Source organism: Cyprinus carpio, chromosome B22 (genome assembly GCF_018340385.1).
Source record: "Cyprinus carpio isolate SPL01 chromosome B22, ASM1834038v1, whole genome shotgun sequence".
Classification (NCBI taxonomy): domain Eukaryota; kingdom Metazoa; phylum Chordata; class Actinopteri; order Cypriniformes; family Cyprinidae; genus Cyprinus; species Cyprinus carpio.
Window position 1 is genome coordinate 16,090,760 of NC_056618.1, and position 18,274 is coordinate 16,109,033.

Below are 18,274 nucleotides of genomic sequence, written 5' to 3' on the forward strand. Positions count from 1 at the left end.
TCAAAAAAATGCAGGCTTGATGAGCAGAAGAAACTTCTTTCAAAAACATTAAAAATAGTAATGTTTCCAAACTTTTGGTCTGTACTGTATATATATATATATATAAAATACTTGCTCTGAAGAGAATCAGCAGTTTGAGTTGAGACTCTCACAATCGCATGATGAAGATTGAGGAGCGTTGACAGACTTCAACTCAACCAGCAATGATTTTGGCCCACTTAGCTTCACAGTAGCTGCCAGTGAAGAATAACCACACGAGGAAAGGTTTTCAGGAAACACTGCTTAGAAGGACAATCCGTAATTGATGCAAGAAGGGCACATTTCATGACAACATTACATGGGAACTGATCTGTTTGCGATTTAAATTGAAATCAACTCTGTTTGAGCAATTCCGGATTGTATTTTTAAGGACGCAGGAGTCGAGGCAAGACTTTAAATGCTAGTGGAGATGTAGTGGATGAAACTCTTGGCATGGAAATCAACGTTCAACTAAATCAATCAAACTAGTGAAATAAGGAAAGCAAACACACTCTTGGCTCTGCTGTGAGACCCCGGCGGTCCCTCGTATTGCAGGTGCATGAAGAGACGGATGCGGTTTAATGCTGTTTGACCCGAGGAGCTGTGACTCTACGCAGGAAACCGTACAGAAGTCCAAAATTCTGCAGGAAAACAAGAATTTGCCTTTTTCATAATATGGTAATTAAATATATATTACATAAACTGTTAAACAATAAATCGCTCTCTGAAATAAGACGTTAACTGAAAAAATATAGAATTTAATAAATGAATATATATTTTTTATATAATTAAAATACGAAACTATAAAAAAGCTAGTTGCTAAGAAAATGTTTCTCATTTTAAGTAAGTTTCAGTTGATGTACTAAAATTTTTTAAAATAAAAATAAGCTATATAAACAATAACAAAAATAAGTTATATAAACAAAGCAAAAACTTAATACTAGAATGATCAAATAAAATATTAAAATGATACGCAAAGATACAAACTATATTCTATTATAATAATAAGGAAATGTACTAAACTGAAAATAACAGGGGAAAAAAAAGTTTATTAAAGTAAAAAGAAAAAGGTTTTATTAAAAAAATATTTTTATAATATTATAATAACAAAAAAAAAATATATATATATTGCTAAAATAAACAATATTTTTTGCTTGTGATTTTGGGTTGATTAGACAATTATATAATTCATGAGTAGAGTGGAAAAAAAAAAATCACTGCACTAAAAATAATAATAATAATAAAATGAAAAATGTAAAAAAAAAAAAAAAAAAATCAATGTGTTAAAAAAATCAATTTGTCTGAATATTGTCTTACCTGAACAGCCAAATACAGCACTCCAAGATAAGATGCGATACAGACAGCTAGCAGCAGGTCAAAGATAGCTGGTTTTACCCTGGTTCGTTTCAAATACAACAATCATTCAAACAAAGTCTTTAACCCTGGGTTAAGCATTATTTCATTCTTGTGCAAGTTAAAGAGGGGTCAATTATTTATGGAAGCCCGTTTCCGCCACTGAATATAAAATAAAACAAGGTAATTGGGACTTTTTATCTCACAATTCTGACGACTTTTTCTCAGAATTGTGAGTTAATTTCTTGCAATTCTGTCTTTATAACATGTTATAGTTATTATAAAGTCAGAATTGCAAGAAATAAACTCACAATTCTGACTTTTTTTCTCATAATTGCGAATTATACAGTCAGAATTGCGAGATATAATCTCACAATTGTGAGAAAAAAAAGAAAGCCAGATTTGCGAGATATGGACTCAAAATTCCAAGAAAAAAAGTCAGAATTGTGAGATAAAAAGTCACAATCACCTTGTTTTATTTTTTTATTTAGTGGCGGAAACAGGCTTCCATAATTATTGATATTATTAACTTGATTTTTTAAATGAATTTAGGATTTACAAATGTAAACCTTGAAATCTGGGTTACATTCAATACTAACCTGAGTTTAATTCTGAAATATGAAACAATATCTCATAATGTTTAAAATAATCCAGGATGAACAAAGCCTAGTATGCAAAAAATGTAAATTACAATAAACATCATTGAATATCTCACCTATAAGCATTCATGGTCTGCTTGAGTTGATCATAAAAGACAAATTCAGGGTCCCTGTCAAAAAAATAAAACAAGAAACAATCATGAAGCTCTGAATATTCGTTTGCACTCAGCACTGAATCGCTGCTGTGTTGGTTCACCTCTTGTCGGCTCTGACCAGGTGTCTCTTGACGTCCTTCAGATAGCGGCTCAGGTAATACTCCAGCGTGTTCACGATGCTGCTGTCTTTGTCCAGCAGCTGGGCGGCTCGCGGTTGGGCCGTCAGCCAGTCCACCAGTGACGCCAGCTGATCCTCCTGCACCTGCTGGTGGGAACGCAGAACCGCACTTAAACAACAACAAACCAGACTCAACACGTCAGCTTCACAGAGACGAGTCTGCAGTGAATGCTAAATGCTGGGAAATGCGCACATATGATGCCTGCAAATACCGCAGCTCACTAGGTTTCAGAAATGAGGGCTTATTCAATGCAACTCTGAAGGTTGAAATTTTTGATGGATTCTTCTTTCACACTCACCATCTGTTCAGTGAAGATCTGCAGGTCTCCGCCGACGCCCTGCGGGACATAAGACAGCTATCGCATCATTAAAAGAGCTCTGTGATAAAACTGAATGATTAATTAAAATAAAACCAAAATCATGATATGGTTTAGTGGGATTATCATATATAACTAAATAAATATATTTGTGACCCTGGAGCACAAAACCAGTCTTAAGTCACTGGGGTATATTTTTAGCAATAGCCAAAAAAAACATTGTATGGGTCAAAATTATCGATTTGTCAAAAATCATTAGGATATTAAGTAAAGATCATGTTCCATGAAGATATTTAGTACGTTTCCTATCATAAATATACCAAACCTAATTTTTGATTAGTAATATGCATTGCTAAGAACTTCATTTGGTCAACTTTAAATGTGATTTTCTCAATATTTTGATTTTTTTGCACCCTCAGATTTTCAAATAGTTGTATCTCTGCCAAATATTGTCCTTTCATAACAAACCATACATCAATGGAAAGCTTATTTATTCAGATTTCAGATGATATACAGTACAGACCAAAAGTTTGGAAACATTACTATTTTTAATGTTTTTGAAAGAAGTCTCTTCTGCTCATCAAGCCTGCATTTATTTGATCAAAAATACAGAAAAAAAACAGTGATATTGTGAAATATTATTACAACTTAAAAATAATAGTTTTCTATTTGAATATACTTAAAAAAAATAATGTATTCCTGTGATGCAAAGCTGAATTTTCAGCATCATTACTCCAGTCTTCAGTGTCACATGTAACATCCAGTCTATCACATGATCATTTAGAAATCATTCTAATATTCTGATTTATTATGAGTGTTGGAAACAGTTCTGCTGTCTAATATATTTGATGAATAAAAGGTTAAAAAGAACTGCATTTATTCAAAAAAAATTCTAATAATATATTTTCTTTACTATCACTTTTTATCAATTTAACACATCCTTGCTGAATAAAAGTATTGATTTTATTTAAAAAAAAAAGAAAAAAAATTACTGACCCCAAATTACTGACCAGTAGTGTATATTGTTGTTACAAAATATTTATATTTTAAAAACATAGCTTCTTTTTTTTTTTTTTTTTTTACTTTTTATTCATCAAAGTATCCTAAAAAAGTATCACATGTTCTGAAAAAATATTAAGCAGCAGAACTGTTTCCAACTTTGATAATGAATCATCATATTAGAATGATTTCTAAAGGATCATGTGATAATGATCCTAAAAATTCAGCTTTGCATCACAGAAAAATAAATTATAATTTAAAGTATAATAAATTTAAAAAACAATTATTTTAAATTGTAATAATATATCACAATATTACATTTTTTTTTTCTGTATTTTTGATCAAATAAATGCAGGCTTGATGAGCAGAAGAGACTTCTTTCAAAAACATTAAAAATAGTAATGTTTCCAAACTTTTGGTCTGTACTGTATAAATATCAATTTTCCAGAAATTGACCCTTATGACTGGTTTTGTGGTCCAGGGTCACATATATGCTCTGTGTGTTTCAGATTGTTTTTTTTTTTTATGCAGTTTGTATTTTGTTTTTTAATTTTAACAGTCAAATATTAAAATTTAAAATGTAATTTTTTTTTAAAATCACATACGCTACATTATAATGCTATTATTGAATCACAAACACTGAATTAATTAAATCATGTACTGCATGTTAAAGCTATACTGTAAAATAAATATTATTTTCCTTAACTCGATGGTATCGAGGAAATTCGGTTGGTGCCTAAAAAGTATCGAACTCGATACCCAGCCCTACTCAATGATACCAAAATAACACTCATACATTACAAATATACTCCATCACAGTATTTTAAAAATGCAATCTTATAATGAAAGTAGTTTTTTTTTTTTATTTCAGCATTAGATCAAGTAGATTTCAAATCGTGCATCCCTACTCAATGGTTGAGTTATATATTACATATTTTCATACGTATCCATATCCGCTGAGGAACGAAGACTAATGTAGAGAATGGAACATTACCTTCTCCGTCAGGTTGTATATGACTCTCGCCAGCGCTTCGGCGATGACTTTAGTGTTGCGACTGAGCTTCGTCAGATCCACGTGAGGCCTGCCGGAAACAGAATCGACAAAGATGACATCATCAACCAATCCAACCAATGGGCAGCGAGGGAGGGAACTAGTCGTCAGGGCGACAGAGAGAGAGCACCAATCATCACCCACCCAGCGGTGGCCTCTCCCGCCCCCTCCAGAGAGGACACTGACCGCATGTCCATGATGGAGTGGCGCGCGGGGCTGCGGTGGCTCTCCAGGTGGGACAGGGTGAAGGCGGGCAGGCGGCGGATGCCGAAGCGCTCGTGCTCCCACGCCAGGGTGTCGTCTGCCAGGTTGATCTTCTTGTGGACCATTGAGAACTTCAGGTCAGGGTGCTGATGGGCCGCAACCTAAGAACAGGAGCCAATGGGGTTTGACGTCACGAGGTGTAAATAATGTGTTTATTTCTAGATGAGGAGCGGATAATCTTACAGTCTCTAGTTCTCTGAGAAGGGCGTGCTGCGGGCTTCCCTCTTTCGGTGGTTTAGAGACATGGAGGTGAAGGTTGTCACTGTTACCCAGAGTGTCCAGACACAAAACAAACGCCACGTTGTCCTGGAGCAGACTGGAATCTGAAAGACAAGGGGGAGGTCAATCCATGCCGTTTTACAAGATGTTCACTTTTTGTTCCATTCGAGAAGATTTTTCTTTTTTTTTCTTGAAATTTCTTATTTTTATCATTATTATTGGTACCAAGCAACATTATTAAAGCCACCTTTGGGGAATTTAACTATGAAAGTATTTAAGCAATGTAAAATTTTGGGTACAAAATGAAAATGTATGAAATAATTTCTTTTTCCTTAATAAACAGATATAAGGAGACATTTACAAGTAAAATGATCTCATTTGTTAAAAGGCAAAAAGTTAACTAGATCTTGAGATATTTCTGCATCACACTGTAGTAACTTAAAAATGTTATGCATAATATTTTGGGCTTTTAATTATAAACAAGCCTGAAATAAACCAGAACTCTTATTTTGAAATATCTATGCTTTACTAATTCCAGCTGCTCATTATCAACAGATTATGTCTCAAAAAATACCAATAATAACCAGAAAAAAAAACATTATGCATCATACAGGACTTTTAATCACATTTTTTTTTATTTTGAAATGCATATAATTTACTTTCAGCTGCTCATAATAATCAGATTGTTTAACTGAAATACCAAAAAATAACCAGAAAAAGAAATGTATAATATGAGACTTTTAATAATAAACAAGGCCGAAATACACTGAGACTCTTATTTTGAAATTGTACTCCATTTAAAACTATTTTTTGCTCTGCACCTTCATAAACATCTATTTTTAGCAACGAATGTGAGTGAAATACTCCCAGCTTAGGTTGTGAAGCAATATTCGTACCTGTGTGATCAAGGTTGTCCTCCAGCCAGCGTTTCGTGCCTTGGTAGTTAAACTTCCCACCTCCCGACAAGAAAAACAGCAGGTTGTATCTACAAAAAAATGTAAAAAAATTTTAAAGCATGCTAGGGCTGGGCATTTTGTCTGATTTTATCGATTAATTTGAATGTGATGTTTTGCCACAAATGTATTTTTTAGAAATTGAGGACTTGCGATTTTGAATAGAAATATTATTAAACATTAGAATTAGACACTTTGACAATATGCCGGTATTAAGAGTAAAGAAAAGAACGATCCAACCGTGATAAACCACTCACGCATGAAGGACCATAAATATAGCGCTAGGCATCATTCACACAGAGACTTTGGAGAATTTGTTAAAAGCATTAAATCTGAACACATAATATGTATAACACAACTTTGTACAAGATGTAGTTGTAGTTCATGCATCTTTTCTGCAAATAACATTTGCATCATGTTGACAACTTCATGTGTTGTGCACTTGGAATAGAACTAGACAAATAAAGCCTTTTTTTTGTTACATTTACATTTTCAAGTCGACTGGTTAAAAATCGTAAAAAATTGAGAATCGGTAAAATGTTTTGAAAAAATTAAATAAAATCGAGATTTTAATTTTTTGCCAAATCACCCAGCCCTAAAGTGCAGAGACAGAAATCGGTTTCAAAAGTCTGTTTTACAAAATAAATCTTCAACGTTACCCTGCATGAGTGCGTTTGTAGGAGTAGAGTCTGGAAAACAGTCGCGCGAGCTCCAGCAGTACGGCGACGCCACTGCCGTTCGAGTCTGCGCCATACGACAGCCACTAAAACAAAACACGCATTGAACATCGCAACAAATAACTCAGAAATGCACTTAAAGAATGAAAGCAGCTTACCGGAGCAACTCCGAAAGAGTCGTAGTGAGCCACCAGGACGATAGTGGGCAGATCTTCTCCTCCCGCACCTGTGAGACGACCCTGACAACACGATTCAGAGATTACATGATAAGTGAGATGAAGATTAGAGTTATTAATGTCCTCTGAGCCTAAAACCGCTGCTAGAACACCCAACACAATGGTGCTTTCTGGAGTTCGACAGCTTCTGGTCACAACTGACTTTCATTGGAAGATAGAGAGCGGGATGAACGTTCTTCAAAACATCTTCATTTTTGGTCCAGAGAACAAAGGAAGACACATGGGTTTGGAAGTACACGAGGGTGAGCATGTGATGACAGAAGCTTGGTTTATGGGTAAACGAGTCTGTTCTGGACTGAGTTATACTCACCTCTAGACTAGTAATGGCCCAGTCACTGACAGCTTTACTCTGAGCTCCACTGGTCACCATCTGAAAACCGTTAGCTGTCGCTGTGTGCAGCAGCACTGGAGGAAAACACACAATGCCCAGGTTAATATACTTCAGCTTATTATAAGTAAGTACATATACATTAAAAACTTTCCACACACATACACGGATTACACACATATAATACTTAAAAGTAAATATAAAATCTGGATGTTTATATGTTATATATATAATATATATAGCAATATATACTGTGTATGTATACAAGGTTGATTATACTTTGCATATATCCTGTATAAATTTATAATACTTAAATATACATGATATAAAGTAAATAAAGCTTAAATAAATATATAAAATTCACAAACAATATATCACATTAATATGTACTGAAATATTATAAAAAACACATACATATAACACTTAAGTGTATATCTGCATTTAGAAATATTACATTTATTTATCAACAATATTTTAAATTAATATGCACAAAAATATTATTACAAAATTAGGCACATTTAGATATGCATACATTAATATAATAAACTATATATGCTATATAACTATTACTATGTAGCTATATGTAATATAAGAAGCTATACATTTACATATACATTTGCATATTAGTAAAAATATATAGTAAGTATATATATATATATAATATATATATATATGAATATATGTTATATAGCATATATATAATCAAATTAATATGAAATATTTACTATAATATATATATATAATTATTTGTATACATGCATGCATTTTATTATAAATTATAATTTTTATTTACATGTACTATTAAAATACATGTAAAAATGTAGAAAGTTACATTTAAATATATAAATATGTCAATAAAAAATTTGTATTTATATACAATTCAAAATATATTTATTATATATATATATATATATATATATATATATATATATATATATATATATATATATATATAAATGAATTATATTTAAAATAGGGCTGGGTGATATAACTAAAAAACGTATCAACGATATAATGTTTCATATTGTTCGTTATCGATAATTATTGACATTGTTTATAACCCTTTTTAAAACAAAGAGCAATATGATTTTTATTTTTTTTTTTAACCACTGTATTTTTAATTTAGTCAATTTATTAAGACGTCAAATTTTTTGTTTTGTTTTGTTTTAACAGTCAAACACAAAATAAAATTTAAACTTATGTTTATATGCAGATTAAATAAGTCTAAAGGAAACTTTTGTTGTGTCTCCCGAGGCCACAGGAGGGTGCAACGAGCAAAATAATGCAGCGCATTAAATTGTTTATTCAGTGCAATGAAATGTGCATAACGTTTAAATTAAGAAATGTAAATCAAATATAATTTCATAAATTGCATGAACAATTATAAACAAAACAGCATTATGTATTTATGCATTGCTTATGCATTGAGCTTCTATATTTCTCTAATATTTTGAATGCATAATGCAGCAGCGGCGTGTCTCATGGGCTAGACTAACAAAACATTCAAATACAACAATGTCACTTGCATCATCACTGCATCTCGTGCACCACTGAGATACACACATAACATTCAATTGCACTGTTTTTGCATTCAATTGCAATTCTTTTTATTTTAAATTCTGCACATTCATAAACAAGGCCACAGAAAGTCCTATTTTCCGGACTGCAGCGTGAAGTACCTTCAGCAGCTGATGAAGACCCCTGTGAGGAAGAGGAGATCTGTGTTTGTGTGTAGATGGACAGCAGCTCCTCGTCCTCCAGAGCGAAGTACACGGGCACGATGGTCTCCGTGGCCAGCAGCTCCGGCTCCAGCTCCATGAACTGCTACAGAAGACCAAAGCACAGCACGATCAGCCTCCGGCGGGCTGAAGGTCCCACACACGACTCCAGCGGTCGCCAGCATTACCTGCACTATGTCCTGCGGCATCGTGGACATGTTCTGGGGCAGTATGATGACCACGGCCCCCGCCGACTGTCGCAGCGCTTTCTGATATTTCTCGTAAGAGAAATCGGCGAGCCGCACCATCACACATCGACGGCTGAGCACCTCGGCGTCCACCGTACGAGCCTCCGTGTTTAAAATGGCATTACGGGAACCTAAAAAATTAACTTGGGTTATTACAGCATGAGCAGTGTATTATTTACCATCGAAAAAGCCAACTGATTTAATACTGCATTATGATCATAGACATAAATGGCTTGTTTTGTTTTTTAACTAAATATATGTGAAAAGTCCATAAAAACCTGTAAAACCAGTTCTGAGTCATGACCTCTTATGAAGGACACTGTTTGATAAACAGAGCTGGCGAATCTAAAATTTGAGAAAAAAAACCTTAATATTACTAAAAAAAAATCACTACTAGCAGACTATTAAAAAAGTTTTTTTTTTTTTTTTTTTTGTTAACTGAAATGAAGATGAATTCAAATATAAACATTAAATGAAAAAAAAAATATAAAAATAAATGAAAAAATACCTTGGCAGCTAACTGAAATAAATAAAATATTTTAAAGCTATAAATAAAAACTAAAACCGAAATAAAAAGAAAAATAAATAAATAATAAAAAAATGACTAAATTGAAATGAAAACTGAAAATGCAAAAAATGGAAGCTGCATCAAAATATGAATAAGAATAAAAATAAAAACTACAATAGTGTCTCTGTGAGTATACTATATATACATAAATACTACTAAAATCACTCAATTTCAACATGAGATATGATTTTAAATATGATGAATATGATTTGTATCCCTCAACAGCTCTAAAATGAGTGACTTATGTTTTAGTATTATATAGATATATAATATAATATTATATATATATATATAATATATAATATATATATATATATATACATATATATATACTAAAAAAATATAGAATAAATAATATAATAAATTATAAAATACAATATGAATGAAAAAAGACAATGCATAATACAATTAGTAAATTAAAAAAAATTATAAATACATAAACACATAATAATAAATATATAACAATAATGTATAAAAGTATAATATATATATTTTAAATATGTGTGTAAAATGAATTATTTTTGTTTATGTGTGTGTATTGAATATGTATGTATTAATATTTTTATTGTATAACTATGTATTTAAAATTTAAATATATAACTATAAATGAATTTAAATAATTCTACGATATTACTGCTTCACAGTGATATTTGTGTTAATCCCCAAACGGCCCTCAAAGCAGTGACCTTTTTAGTGAATGAAGCTGTTAATGTTTTTGGACTAAAATAACTGTTTCTACGGTAATACTGAAGTAACGCTAACGTTACATTTAAACATCTCAGTCAACGCTTGATGGCTTTGAACCTACAACCTTCAGTTAAGAGCCCTGGTGAACCTTCGCGAGCTTTAAACCTATAAAAACCATACCATGGTAGCGGGGTGTAAGTGAAAGGCTGTAGGTTTGAACCCCAGCAACCGCTGACTCACGAACCACTACGCCACGGCACGTCCTGAACAGAACGACGGGATTGTCGCTTATCAAAGCGTTGCACGCCGGTTTGAAGCGTGTCGTGGCGGTGTCCGGTGTGTCTCACCGTAGGTTTGTCCCTGCAGGTCGTACTGCTGCATGCGGTAGACGCTGAACTCGTGCGCCGCTTCCGCGCGCAGCGGACACACCAGCACCAGAAACAGCACGAGACTCAGCGGGAACGACCACTTCAGCATGTTCTCCAACACCTCGCTGGCCTCCTCGAACATCCTGGAGCCGGAGCGCTGGATTCCGACGCAGAGAAACCGAGAAAACACGCAACGAGCGGATAACGGCGAGCGCTCGAGCTGTCAGCAGCCGCGGGGAGGATTTCAGACAGGCGAAGTCCACGGACACCTACACGCCCGCATGCATTGTTATGATACCACCGTTTAAACGATGCACGTTTAGCTTTTTCTGTGACCGATTTGGTTTAATACATCAAATTAAGGATATCTCGGTTTTAGGAAATCATTTTAATTGATTCAATCTTGTCCATGCGCCTCTTGTTAGGGATGTTTGGGGTCCTTCAGGACAATTCAGGGACTGCCTCATCTGACCCTTTTCTCTAGTCAGATTTATTTTGTCTATTTATTTATGTATTTTGCAAAACACACAGAAACTGTTATATGTGGGGAGTGCAGTGCAATTCTTAATATAAAGAATAATTTAAAGCATTATTAATAAATTAATGTACCTTCCCTCATATACAAACGCTGCCATATTTAAATTAAATAATTCAATGTTTCTAGAATATTTATTCATTTATTATTCATTTTTATTTACCGGTCAGAATAACTCTAATTTATTTTTCTCATTTATTTACTGGCCATACAAAACAATATGCTCCCTGATAATAATATTGTTCGAATTAAAATAAATTAAATATGTAAAAGTTACATTAAATAATTACAATTACGTGCTCTTGATGTCCACTAGAGGGGCGGCTTTCCTAACAATTAAACTTGGCCCCTGTTGCACTTCTCTACCCTAAATATAGTCTACAGATAGACACAGTAAGAACATTTCATTTAGTCACATCTAAAATACAAAAACAGATTCTAAAGGCTGAAAATGCTTTATTTGTGAGGTGAAGTCTATAGGCTATATCTTTTTTTGAAGTCTTTTCTTTTGTTTACTGTAAAAACGGATCCATGCAGGATTCCAGTTACAAGTTTCCCAATAAGATGCGATTATCGAACAATTTTATGACATTAAAACGTGCTTTTTTGTTTGTTTTTCCTATAATTGATCTGAGAAATGCCCATTTCAGCACTAGGTATTTCTGAATAAACAAAAAGCACATGAAGCAGAATATTTAATGCCATTTAGAACAGAACGGTAAACTCTAGTAATGGCTATAAGTGCTTGAAGGAGACAATCAATCTGTTTAAGTGCTTTAATACAGAAAAAGGTCTCCAAAGTGTTCAACAGTTGTTTTTTTAACATATAAAAATGGACATTTTAAATATTCTTAACGAGAATGTTTTCAAAACGTTCTTAGAGCATATTTTTATACGTCTATTTTATATGTTCGGAAGTAGCCTACTGTGACCAACTAAAGTCTCATAGACTAAACTGAAGTCCAGCCTCTCAAAATGGAGGAATGTGTGAAATATAAAGAGTTATTATAGGTGTTTGAATAGCTACAATCCTTCACTCACTGGCTTTCTGTTTGTGTGTGTGTGCAAAGCCACCGCGGTGAACAGGTCACCTACAGTATGTGCACTAGTTCTGGGCAATAAACACGTGAATGTAAACACGATTTTACATTTATATATATATATGTGAAAACATCCGTCAACAGAGTCGTGCAGTGAAGCGGACAGCTTGGCTTGCGTTCTGATGGTCTGGAAGAGCCGAGCAGTCAGAGCTAATGGACGGAGTAGTCCTGGAGGAGCCAGCGTTTCCATTAAGTTGCATTAATGCGTTCAGGAGAGACTCGCACGGCTCATCTCTTCATATCCCGTTTCAGACTCTCTGAAATCCACGCGGGCCGGGACAGCACCCTTTATCTGATATTTAGAGTTTGGACTTGAAGTGAAAGTGCCACTTTTGTCTCTCAACGACTTCAGTGTCTCCGCTGACCCATATGCACATGAGCATGTCCAACATCCCGTCTGCCCTTTCTGCTTCCTTAACCCGGAGAGATGTTATGCCATCCATTAGCAGAGCAGATCAGTTTCATCGGGTCCAGAAGACTGGCCTGAACTCTTCATAGCTCTCCTTCCTCCGTCGAACACAGGGTCTCGTGTTTGACAGCTTGCGTACTGTCTGGTTATTGCTCTGAGGACTTTAATGTTCTGTCTGGGAAAATACTGTGAAGTGGTGCATACGATATATTGTCTCGAAACTGCTTGATGGGATTCAAAATGTCTGGGAAATGCAAATGTGGTTAAACGTCTCCCTCTTGTAAGAGTCTATTATCTTGTTTACCATTATAGGGTTTAGGGATAAATGGCGATTTGCCCACAAATAACAGAATTGAGTCAATTGTGCATGAAAAAGAAAAAATATTATAGGCTATATTAATGTGGTTAAATCGTCCATGACCCTGCTTCATACTGAACGTGATGTCTTTTTGTTTTTATGATGATGCTGCAATGTTGTGGCTGACCAAAGCTCTTTTGAAACATAACTGTTAAAACTGAAGTGCTTGTGCGTCACAAATGTGCCATCATGTAATCTTTTTTTTTTTAAGCTAATGTGATTATCCAACTAAGAGAGAATGTTTTCAGTACATTTGGCTAATGTTCTGGCAAGATTCCCTCAAAGTTATGAACGAATGTTCTTCCAGTAACTGTAATAGATTTTATGTTCAAAGTTATCAGGGCTTTAATGGAATAGATAACCCAACAATGAAAATTTGCTGAAAATATACTTAACCTCAGGCCATCCAAGATGTAGATTAGTTTGTTTCTTTACCAGATTTGGAGAAATGTAGCATTCCATCACTTGCTCACCAGTGGATCCTCTGCAGTGAAAGGGTGCCGTCAGAATGAGAGAACAAACAGCTGATAAAAACATCATAATAATCCACAGCACTCCAGTGATGTTTTTTAACAGCTGTTTGGACTCTCATTCTGACGGCACCCATTCACTGCAGAAGATCCACTGACGGCAAGTGATGTGATGCTACATTTCTCCAAATCTGGTAAAGAAACAAACTCATCTACATCTTGGATGGCCTGAGGTTAAGTATATTTTCAGTTGTTGGGTGAAAAATGTTTTTAAAACATTAGCACATAAATGTTATTTATACTGTACATTATTCAGGGAACATTGGACTCACTACTTGTTTCGGTGTTCAGAGAACATTTAAAAGTAACATTTCCATAATAATAAAATGGAACATCCCTTTATGTTTTGCATAACATTTGCATAACCAAGAATAAAAATTAAAATAAAAAAACATTCAGAAATGATTTTTATATATATTTTTTTAAAATAACATAACAGGAATATTCTTAAAACATAATTTTGTTAGCTGGGAAAGCACTGGTTAAGCATCAAAACAGATTGCAGCAAGTCAGAGGTATGTGTGTGGGCTGGGCAGTTACTGTAATATTAACATCTTGAATATGCTGCAATTAAACTCCCATATGGCTCTGAAAGAAGCCATTTACTCTAAAAGAGCAAAGAGCAGGACATGCTGTCTATGGTCTGCCTTTTAATATAAAAACGCTTCAGGCCTGACATTAAATCAGTGTATGACCTTTAGAGCAACAAACAGAAGACCCACTATGACAGAAATTTGCCTCGCGAACTTTATGTGTATGGCACAGATGTATTATGATACATCAAAAGTGTTCTGATTTAAATTGGCTGCTGTGTAACACACATTTGTCTTGCGTAGTACTAAATGCAGCGCAATATCATAAACAATGAGTAAGACTTTTGTTTCACATCACTTTTCTGAAGAAAACAATGATAAAATCGTCTACTTCTGCAAAATGTCACAATATTCTACTAAAATAACATTGTTGGCATCCTATTGTGACACTCTCAATTTTATCAGACCCACACTTGTTTTGTTGACAGCTCTAGTGGTGTTTTAATCATCTAAAATGAATCTTTAAAGCTCACGTTTGTACATTAAGAATCTGTTGCCCAACAATTACAGAATGAATAGGCACACTTTGTTTGTTTGTTAAAGTCAGTTTACAAGGAGAAAATTTTTATTCCAAATTCAATAGCACTTGTTTTCGGACAAGCTTTTGAATTAATCTGTAGACGTGTGAATCTCGGTGTGAATTGACTGATTTAAAAACAACAACAACAACAACAACAACAAAAAACTCTAGTGATATTACAACAAGTCCATTATAGTTTGAATAGCACAGATCTTAGAGTCCAAGGATTTTCTTTTCATGTTTAATCACAGAAAAAGTCGGACTGGAATATATTTTGCTGGCCCCTTGAGTCTCAACACTTTTTGCATTTTTTTGTGATTTAGTGATGAATCATGGCAAGATACACACAACATAGGTCTTCTTTTGTCTTAAAGGTAATTTTGAAAGTTCATATTAACTGTGATTTATACAGCTTGAGATAAAAGATTCTTTGGTATCGGTTTTCTAACCAAATTCAAACATATATCCGAGATGGAGAGGATCTTGATCCTTTCAGCTCAAGGGCAACAAAGAATTAAATACCTTATTTAAATCCCACCATCAGATCCTAATTACTGGCCATGAGTTCTGGACTACCTGAGGATTTGGAGATATCAGGAAGTGTTTGTATATTCTTGATATGCTGTCAGTGATCCAGACACAAATCTGGAAAGCTCTGTACAGGAAATGAAGAAACCTCGTAGCCACAAATGATGAAAAAGAGCCCGACTGCCGCCCGTGTTTACACACAGAACAAATGGTGCTCTTTTTAATATATAAAGCAAGTCTAAATGAATGCCTAGTTCAAAGGCCAGACTGTTAATAGAGAAGTAAAGTGCTTTCCTAAACATGAATCCAATATGGTGTTTAGAGGACAGGGCTGTAAATGAAAACTTCCGCATTTAAACTGCACCACTACACTTGAAGTGGTAACATCAAGCGTCACTCTTGAGTAATGGCTGCAGACAGCATTAGCGTCTCACCCAGAGCTGCTCTCTTCTCCACTGCCTTGTCTCAGCATCTGGTCTTGATGGATTGCCTGTGTGAATGATGGAGCGGCGAGGGAGAGATGATGAATTGGCCACGTCAAGCCCATTCCTAAAGGTGGAGGAGGCTTGTGGTCCCAGTAGAACAAGCAAAACTATGATCTCAGATCAGCTGCAGTGAGGCACGCATCAAGAAGCAATGCAATACACAATTGCACCATCCCACAAAAGGGTGTTGCATATGCCACTGAAATCTGGATGTCCACAGGCCTCTTTGAACGCCATTACCACGCCACCTGTCCTCACAGTCCAGGATTGGACTTTGATGTGAGCACAGGGGTGGTTGCCAGATGTGGAGGCCCATCTGTGGTCTGGAGCCTCCAGTGCAGGCAGTCTTTTAGGATTTTATACTCATCTGCTCGATAGGATGCACATTGCCACAGATGAGTCAGGCTGATGAATCACCGAATATGCATAAATCACAATATATAATTAAAAGATAAACAAATAGCAGGAAGAAGAATAGTAACATAGCAGAGTTCACTGCAAGTTTGATAAAACAAATATGGGTCCCAAATGGGGGTTTTCACACCGCTGCCATACAAGAAACAAGTTGGTTCCCCAAAGAACCTTTCAATAAACAGTTCTTAAAATAATCATTTTTCTTAGTGTGACAAACATTTGAATTACCTGAATAACCTTTTTCCTCTATAAAGAACCCTTTTTTCCCCAATGGAAATGTTCCATGGACATCAAAGGTTCATCATAGAATTATCAATGCCAATTAAAAACCTTTATTTTTAAGAGTGAAGGCAGTCAGTTTGGTGCTGTAATTGTGTAATGCTTGGAAGATGACACTATTATTGCCCCAAAAACCCAGAAAATTAAGATGGAGAGGATCTTGATCCTTTCAGCTCAAGGGCAACAAAGAATTAAATACCTTATTTAAATCCCACCATCAGATCCTAATTACTGGCCATGAGTTCTGCACTACCTGAGGATTTGGAGATATCAGGAAGTGTTTGTATATTCTTGATATGCTGTCAGTGATCCAGACACAAAGCTGGAAAGCTGGAAAAATTAAGTTCTGGAAAGCAGAAAATTAAGTTTCAAAAGGGAACAATGATGAAACAATATTCTAGACTTACCTGCCTTCTATGAAGATTCAAACAGATTCAAGACGACTTACAGATTCAAATCAACTTACAGGTCATAATTTAAATTTTTGGGCTTTTTCTTACATTTATTTTATAGGATAGTTGACAAGAGTGGGATCCCCTTAAGTGAAGAGCACATATATGTTGTAAGTATGTGCACAATCCACTGTACCACAGCTTGGATGTATTTGCATATTAATGTGGGAGATGATCATGTATTTTAACATTTAAAAAAAATAACAAAAACTCATGTATACAACCCAAATGTACATCCAAAAAGTGCAGTTTAGACTGTTGTGGTTCTGCAGACAGATTTCTGGGAATCAGTTTATTTTGCTTGGCAACAATTCTCCATCATGACCACATGGTGGAGCCTCGCAGATCTGTGTAGTTCTATAGAAATTAGTGATGTACAATGAAGCTAATTGTACGTTCCAGTCAGTTTATCATCGGGGGAAACCTTGCAAGCCACTTGCATGACAGAGAATTCTTGTTATTTCACGGTCTATGCCTCGGCAAAGTCTTTAATTCTTCAATTCTTTTCAGTTCTCACAAGAGAAAGACCTTTTTCCCTTGTTTAGTCTGTTGTGACGGTCCACCTCATGAACAGAGGGATTCTTCTTGGCACACTGGAGTGGGCTGCAGCTCTGGGTATCTGCCACATACCACGAAGGCCTCCGATGTACATGGCACTGTGTCTTTGTGCGTCTGTGTTAGCGTGTGTGTGTGTGTGTGTGTGTGTGTGTGTGGGCGTTTCTTCCGAGCAGCGCAACGGGCTAGCATGGCATCCGAACAACCACTGCCCACTCTGACCAAAACAAGCCACACTTCTTCTTCACTATGCTGGCACACAGGCCGGCAAAACAAACAAACCAAGGGCAGCGAAAGTTCCGTCACTCCATGTCACTGCGAATATCATTCAGTGGCTTTCACAGACAATCTGAAAGAAATGTTGTGGGAAAAAATGATCCCATGTTTGGCTGCCACAAAATTTTAATGTTTTGACAGTTGCTGGTAAGCTAATTTGGGTGGTCATACTTATCACGATGCAGATCTGAAATGGCCACAGATAACATTTACATCACTCCATGTCATTTCTTTCCAACATAGCTGAGGTTTCACTGCAGCATTACAGAAAGAGGACTGATGGGACTATTTAAATTTTTAGTTT

The 18,274-nt window shown here is 35.2% G+C and overlaps 1 protein-coding gene across 7 annotated transcripts; it reads right to left on the reverse strand.

Annotated features, from left to right (window-relative positions):
* Positions 1-81: 81 nt before the first annotated feature.
* On the reverse strand, positions 82-11,224 carry LOC122141507 (nicalin-1). 7 transcript variants are annotated; one of them, XM_042749038.1, is made up of 15 exons: positions 10,916-11,224; positions 9,254-9,444; positions 9,027-9,171; positions 7,330-7,424; positions 6,942-7,022; positions 6,766-6,869; positions 6,050-6,138; positions 5,118-5,257; positions 4,857-5,035; positions 4,614-4,701; positions 2,603-2,641; positions 2,227-2,387; positions 2,087-2,140; positions 1,336-1,414; positions 82-659 (listed from the first exon to the last, which is right to left on the reverse strand). In XM_042749038.1, exons 1-15 carry the CDS (start codon positions 11,076-11,078, stop codon positions 597-599), a joined length of 1,671 nt encoding a protein of 556 aa, XP_042604972.1. In that variant the 5' UTR covers positions 11,079-11,224; the 3' UTR covers positions 82-596. The 7 variants fall into 7 exon arrangements, with proteins under 7 accessions (XP_042604972.1, XP_042604970.1, XP_042604967.1 ...); XM_042749036.1 differs by having other exon boundaries at positions 2,227-2,390; positions 2,603-2,659; XM_042749033.1 differs by having other exon boundaries at positions 2,603-2,659; positions 4,815-5,035.
* Between the last annotated feature and the right edge of the window lie 7,050 nt (positions 11,225-18,274).